The sequence below is a fragment of the Tamandua tetradactyla genome, chromosome 18 (assembly GCF_023851605.1).
Source record: "Tamandua tetradactyla isolate mTamTet1 chromosome 18, mTamTet1.pri, whole genome shotgun sequence".
Lineage (NCBI taxonomy): Eukaryota > Metazoa > Chordata > Mammalia > Pilosa > Myrmecophagidae > Tamandua > Tamandua tetradactyla.
Window position 1 is genome coordinate 13,477,812 of NC_135344.1, and position 8,074 is coordinate 13,485,885.

General features: G+C 36.2%; 1 protein-coding gene across 5 annotated transcripts in view; it reads right to left on the bottom strand.

Annotated features, from left to right (window-relative positions):
• The window catches only part of CCDC102B (coiled-coil domain containing 102B), a 316,475-nt gene extending 313,515 nt beyond the window's left edge, over positions 1-2,960 (bottom strand). For 2 of the 5 annotated variants that reach the window (XM_077135261.1, XM_077135260.1), the window contains exon 1: positions 2,585-2,860. In XM_077135261.1, the coding sequence (XP_076991376.1) occupies positions 2,585-2,601 (17 nt within the window). In that variant the 5' untranslated portion in view covers positions 2,602-2,860. The other 3 variants (XM_077135262.1, XM_077135264.1, XM_077135263.1) reach the window with 3 other exon arrangements.
• Positions 2,961-8,074: the final 5,114 nt, after the last annotated feature.

An 8,074-nucleotide genomic window follows, 5' to 3' on the forward strand; every position in this document is an offset into this window, starting at 1 on the left:
CACACATATATCCCAAAATCCCATGATATAGTAAGGTAAGGCAATATTTTTGTTTCATTAGAAACATTAAGACACATAAAAGAAGAAACTGATTGCTGTTTCTGATGCTAGTCCTATTTTACTTTGAGAAAAACTAAACTAATATGTTTAAGGTTTGGATATGTAAGGGGGAAAAGTGTTAATAGACTATATTATTTTTACTTTGAATACCTCATAATCTGTATTAGGTACTTTGCAAACAGATTTTATATATACTCTTCACCAATTGAAATAAAGCATATATGATACTTTTCATTGATAATAACTTAGTCCCTCCTTAATTTTAGGAGCACATGGTCACTAAGTCTTCATTCGTATCAAGCATGATAAACAATCAAAGGAAGACCAACGTATTCCCAAAGTATTCCCAGTATCATACCCAGTCACTTCATTGATTTCATTTGTGAATAATGTTCAGTGAAAATCAATAATAGACAGTTTTTTGTTGTTGTTGAGACAGCAAAAGAGATCTCCTTTGAATACAACATCTAAGAAAATAAGAGAAAAGCCTAAGGGTTGAATATTGCAGCAGCTAATTTAAATGTAAAAGCCTCTCCTTATTTCCAGTATCAACTTCTCTCTCTTTCCCAAAGAGAGTAGTGGACCCCTTCGGAGAACTGTGACTAGCTCAGACTTACCAAGGGTTGGGATTCACCTTCAGATGGTGGCCTCTGTGCCTCCTCCCTTTTACCCCAGACTCATTGCAAACCAGTCCGCTTCACTTCTGCCAGGTTCACACTCAGGCACCAGAGCTGTAGAGTGAAAGTAGCTCTGCAGCCAGGAAGACATGGTTCTGAGTCCTGGCTCCAAAACTTACTACAGTTGTGGGTTTAAATAAATCATTTAATGTGTCTGAACAGATTCCTTCATGTGTCAGATGAAGATTATGTGTGAAATGTTCAGTTTACTGCACAGTTATAAAACCTGTAGATATGTATACATATGTAAATCAACATGCACATGTATGCAAGTCAACTTGCAGATGGGAAGTATGTTCATAATGATGATGATGATGATAAAAAGGGGAACAGGCACTTCATATCTAAAGACAGTTACGCTGTGTATATTTGAAGACACTCCACAAATTTGCCCCATTCGGGCTACTTAGCACAGTGCCTGCTACTGCAGAAATATATATTTTCTTCTCCAAGCCGGCTGATCATTCACCATCTTTCCCCATTTTATGGAAATTCATGCCTCAAACCCTTTTCTCTAACTACTTCACCAAAGTAGAATATTCTTTTTCCTTCTCATCAGCTATACAAGTTCCACTGATTTTTCAAGACTCACCTCAAGAAGTCAGACCTCTCTTTCATAGCTTCTCAAATTTCTCTAGCCCTAAAATCCACGCTAAAAGGGAATATTTGAAGATTTTGGCCTTATGGCAGCGTCCAATTACCTTGTAATAACAAAATGGGAGAAATGATACTTAAATCAAGATGGTCTGAGATCATTTTTCATGTTTTTAAGAGTTATTGGCATTATCCTTGTCACTCAAAGACTTAGATGAAGACCCTCATAAAGTCACTTGAGGCCAAGTCAATTTGAGTTCTCAAGAAGGTACACCCCCAATCAGGCAATTACTGAATCCAATGTAAACATATAAAGAACGCAATAGAGAGATGATGAAATGATCTGTTATTTCATAAGAAAACTATTTCTTCAAGAGTTCTTGAAAAAATTCAAAAAACAAAGAATTTTTCTAAACACTGTTCAGATTTTAATGGTTTAAAATGATGTTGCAAAATCACATGAAGTTTATACATCTAATATATCACTAGCTTTTCAAGATTCCTTTATATGGGGAAAAAAGTCAAAGTTCAAGATTATTTTAATGTATCTGTGAGAACATTTATTGAAAACAAAAGGATTTATTCACAAAAAATCTAATCAAAGATTTTATCAACACCCCTCTCCCATCAAAAAGATAATCAAAAACATATCCCCATGTTTTTAGAAAAAAAGAAAAACCAATGTTGATATATCTGAAAATAGCCAGCACATCATTGTGTATTCAATGTCATATGCTATTTACATATTTCTAATTGCAATTTTTTTGTCTTAAAAATATTTTCCTTATATTTCCACTTGATAGACTTACCTACTCAACATTCATGTTATAGTTTATTTTTCAAAACCATCAGCAAATACTTCCCAATGATTTCCAGCATTTTTCCCCTTCATTTCTGTAGTTGTTTTCTATATAAATGTCCATTTCCTATAGATGATGTGTAGGATATTATTTTGTATCCCTGTCTCTTCCACATATCCAAGTTATTTATGTATAGAAATCAATATTAGTGCTAAATCTGAAGTATAGCTTTCTGTTAACAATGACAAGAATTCAACATGAGGATAGTAAAATTAAAATAACTCAGTGCATGGAGCATGAACATGAGGATTTACATAACAATTTTACTTTTTTACTGTAAGAATACAGATTACTTCAAACACATTTATTAACCCTTAATCATTTGAAACTAAAAACAAGGTTTTAATAGCAACATATTATATTACTGTCTAAATTTAGAGTTGAAATTCTTACCTGAGTTTGTTTAGCATATAGTTATTTTTTAAAGGCAGGAAATATATAACATGCTGTCAGGATAAATAACACCAACAGTGGGAAAAAAAGGAAAGGTAAGGGATGAGATCAAGTCCACTTTAAAAAGAAATTCCAATCCTTCTGTTTCACAGACCAACAGCAGTTCTGTTCCGCCTCTTATAAGCAACTGTCTTTTTCCTTGCTCAGAAAACAACACATGCTCTACCCCAGCAGGAAAGTATAAAAATTAAATAGAAAACCACAAGGTTATTAAACACTCTTACCCTCTGGGCTTGCTGGGCTGCTCTAACGTCTCAGTGTTACAGACACATGTGTAAACAACAGAATTTCCTGCATCCTTTTCTCATCTGTATAGCTCTGGGGTCCTGGCCAACGAGATTATTTCCTAAACTAAGGCCACTCCACAGAAACTCAAAAAAGGATTCCTATTGGTTATGAAGATTTATCACAACCGATACCTTAACACCCTTTTTTGGAACACAAGCGAACATATCAAATTAAAATCATTTTTAATGTCTCCTAACTAAGCATGGTTATCCAAATTTTTTCATTCAATTCATTTGACACTATGTGCTATGAGTGAAAAAGGAAGAAACGACCCGTACCTTTAATCACAAGTTTGTTTCATGTTTAACAATAGGCAAAACTTGTAATAGAAAAATTAAAATGCCAAAACAAAGAAAAGCTATTAAAGTATCTTATCTGCAAAAGATTTAAAGCAAGATTATACTGCAGATCACAGAAATAATAGAAAATGCAATGTGCCTGATCTAATTTTGTTTTGATTGTCCAGCAAAAAGGAAAAAAGAAACAGCATTTAATAAAATATTCACATATGCAAATCATGGTTCAAAAATTATATGTCAAAACACTTGATCTCAGTCATGTTGGCAGGAATTATGAATTCAAGTCTCTAGGGCCTCCAGTGAGAGCTCTCTGGCTGCTTTCCCTGGGGGAAAAACAGAGTAGTTTTTCCAGTGACATGACTCAGCTGTCAGGAAGTGTACTGATGAAGGGGTGAGGGCAGACCACATAAAAGAAAACTTCCCTGGTTAAAACCAACAATAGAAAATGCTCAAAGAAATAGGGAGAGGGCAGAGGAAAAGAAACCAGTATGCTTCTTTTAAGTAGCAGGAAAACAGCATTGGAAAGACAGAATATATGTCCTCTCCCAATAGTCGTCATTGATTAACAATTCTATCATCTATTTCTTCTGAATAGCTACCTTCCCTCCTGATTTTTCTGATGCCATGGAAAGGATGACCATTCTTGGTATAAAACAATCAGTCCTTTGGAGTTCAGGTTCCCTTTCTCCCATCTTCTCAGCTTTCCTGTATCTTTGAATGCTCCCTCTTGATTGGATTTTCCCAATGAGATTTTTAGACACAGTTAAATCCTTCAGCCAAAAACAAACAAAACAGGCTTCCCTTGATCTCATTTTCACTTCCAGGTCCCATTTTCCTGTCCTTCATGGTCAAATGATTGAAAGAGCGCTCTTCTTATTTAATCTACTTTCAACCCCCATCACTGCACCAAGATGCCTCTTCCTGAAAATACACACGTACACCACACAGGGGGATAAAAAAAAACACTTTTTTTTTATACTTCATAGACTCCTCTCTGTCCTCAGTCCTCTTAGCATCTACACAGCCTCTGATGCTGTTGACCACCAGTCTATAAGAAGACACTCCTTTCTTGGCTTTGATGAAAACTCCCTCTCTTGGCACAATACTCTCTTGGTCTTCCTCTTGACCAGTCTTGCTGTGTCTTCTCACTCTTTAGCGGTGCCCTTTCTCCTTTCATGCCTTGGTGTACATCAATACCTTGTTCTCATCTAAATCCATATCCTCCTCTGGTGATTTTAATTGCCATCTCTTTTTCAGAAGACTCCAAATATCTACAGTTGGACCCAATCCTCTTCAGAGAGTTCCACACTTACATATATCTGCACAGTGTACACTTCTACTTGAAAATACCATAGATATGTCAAAGTGAACAAGTCTAAAGCTGAAGTCACCAATTTTTCCATGGACCTGCTGTGCTTATATCAATACGGCCAAGCCAATCTTACAATTTCTTAAAGAAAACTCCTGAAGTCATCCTTGACTCCTTCTATTCTATGTCCAGTAAGTGTCTTTTGGTTTTACTTCATTAATTTACTCAGTACTTTCTCTTTCCACTGCCATCTACAGTGATTCAGGGCACCAGCATACTCTGCCTGAACCAGTGCAGTGTCTTCATGAGTTGTTTGCCTGCCCCAAACTTGTTCCTCTCTGTTTTTAGTAAAGTTACAGAGTAGTTCCAGTGGTATGAGTCTAGTTCAGTGGCCTATTTCCAGTACTCTTACTGGTCTAAATCTCTGAAGATTTCCTACTTAATTAGTTAGCTAGCTTATTTACATAATAAACTTTATTTTTAAACAGTTTTAGATTTACAGCTTTATCTTCACAAAACATTCTTTGGGTTACCAGAACACTATTCTGATTTATATGTTTCCATCTTACTAACCATTTCAGGTCCTGAACACCATCCTTTATTACTAGCCTCTCTTTTTGATGGTGCAATAGCTCCAAGCGTCTATCATTGGTCCTTCTCTTACGCACATCTTCTCTTCAGGTGATCACATCTGTTTTTGTGGCTTCTTTTGTCATACATACAATTCCCAAATCTACATGACCAGCCCAAAGCAGTTTATCAAGCTTCAGATCTGCATTTCTGTCTCATGAGAGTACTCACTAGGAACCACTTAATTCTCTTTACCATCTCCAAGGACTAAACCCATTATATATTTTCTAAAACCTCTATGTGTCCTGTATTCTCAATATAAAATAATGACACTACCACCCACCCAGTATTTCAAGCTAGAAACCTATCTGTCATTCCTGAATTCCCACTCTTCTTCACTCTTCAAATAACACAACTTTATAGTAAAACTTGAAAGAATTGTCTGATTCTCTCTCTCTCCACTTCATTGCCTCCCATCTCTTCTGAATCCACACTGATCAGGTTTTTGACTCACCATATCAATATTTTACTGGCAAATTTATAAATTACTGATGAGTAAAAAATTGCCTATAAAAGGAAGCATTGTCTCATTTGTAGCTTTCTCAAGTGAAGGCTATTGATTCCCCATGACCTATTTCCCTTTGGTTCAAAAAGCGTAGGAGGGCAACTGCTTATTATTTCTTATTGCCAACTCTCGTTTAAAAACTTTTGTTGATTAATATCATGGGACCAGGTGGTGCAATAGTGGCTCAGTGGCAGAATTCTCACCTGCTATGCCAGAGACTGAGTCCAATTTCCAGAGCCTGCCCATGCTGAAAAATATATAAATATATTTTATATATATATATATATATATATATCATGGGACCCACGGGTATTAGGGAAACAAAGTTATCCAGTGCCTCTATCCTAGTTCAAAGGCTGCACTGACACCACACACAAACACACACACAACCTTATCTTAACATTCCATACTCCACAACAAGCGGTGGGGGCACAGGAAAAAGAGATGAGAGAATTCAGCCTTTGAGGTTTCTTAATTTGTTGAAAAGTTCACGATATCTTAAAGCACTTAGTAGGTACCAAAGAAGAGCTGACACTTTTTTTTTAGTTGATTGCAATTCATTTTATATATTAGGTCCTCCCTGTGGATACTACTTTCCTACCCAGTCTAATTTCTCCCCTTCCTCCCTACAGAATGAATTTTGTTTTTTGTTTGGACAACATTGTCAGAAAAAAAAAAAAAAAAAACCTACACTACCCAGCTCCCCATACAGATATGCTTAGCCACGTGGCACAGCTCTGCCAGTAAACATTAGCTGATATTAGCTGATAAAATGGGCATGTTTGCAAAAACTTTTCTTTCCTGATATGGTTGACACTCCCTCTTCCATTCACCTCCTTCTTCCTTCTTTGAACAAGGATGGGAGGCTGGAGGTAGAGAAGCTATCTTAGCTTTCCTGAATTACTGTCACAGATACCACACAGGGTATTGGCATCAATAATGGGAATTTATTGGCTCATGATTTTGAACCTAGAAGAAGTCCATAATCAAGGTGTCACAAGGCAATGCTTTTTCTACAAAGTCTGCAACATTCTGGTGCTGGCTGCCAGCAAACCTTGGGTCCCTTGGTTTGTGTCCCTGACTTGCATCCCATGACGATGTCTTGTCCTTTCCTCTCGCTTCCGGGTTCCATTGACTTCCAGCTTCTGGGTCCTCCCCATGGCTTTCTCTGAATAAATGTGAATTTCTTCTGCCCAGGAAGGACACAGTAATCAGGATTAAGACCCAACTTCATTCAGTTGGACCACATCATAAGTAAAATAACATCCTATTCTCAGTAGGTTCCCACTCACAGGAATGCAGACTAAGATCAAGAACATATCTAAATCAGGTACATAATTCAAATCTTTAAGTCTGCGGTGACTAGAGGATGCAAGCTACACATCAACAGTGGAGATGCTGGTCTGGCCCTGGCCAGCAAAGTTCTAGAGGCTTTCCCTTAAAGTAAGAAAAGAAAGCTTATTCTGGGTAATGCACTGTTATCAGGTTTCTCTTGTAGCCTGATTTATTAGATTGGAAACTAAAATCCAATAGAATGTCATCATAGTACCTAACTGGGAAAACAAGAAGGGATAAATATTAATGAAAACTGATTTTACTCCAGATGCTTATCACTTTTTGTCAGAGTCCGGAAGAGGTCATGAAATTGAAAACTCCCACAGAAACCTTTACCAAATATTTTAGCAATTGCTCAACATTTCTGTGAGGCATTTCCTGATTCTCACAGAGTTGAAATGCTACATCCAAAGCCTATGTTCATCTACTAAAGCATGTCTGTTTTCTCAACAAACTGTAAATTTTTTAAGGAAATAGTATTGTATTTGAATTCTCAGTTTTCCAAATAACTGAGCAGATAAGCGAATGAAAGTATAAATGGATAAATGGATGTTCTATAAATGCATTGAAGAAATGAAAGTAATGGAAATATCTTAGAATTGATCAGGTTGTAGAGAAAATAAGTAGAAACATATACCTTTATATGATTTAATGACTATATGATAGTTTTAGATTTCTCCTGACATTGTTATTTTCTACTTTTAGAAATCGAAAGAATTATTAGTGCCAAATTCAGACTCATGTGCCTCTCACCCAAACACAGAGCATCAACAAAATAAGACAAATACAAAGGATTTTCTGTCAAACTTAGTAACTATTTGAATTCAGCTGCACATTTAAATCACAGTTGCTACCATTTTAATGGCTTTAGCTATATTTGTAGAATTTTTCTAAAGCAACATGTAACTGTCTCAGTAAATGAAAATTTCTTGCAAGGAAGTCAATTTTGATTTTGATTGAAATATACTAAATGATTTTAAATCAGAGTTTAGAAATGCACATGCAAGAAATGACTGAGTGCAGCTGTGATTTTACAAATCAACCCACCATTAGTCAAGAGAGGC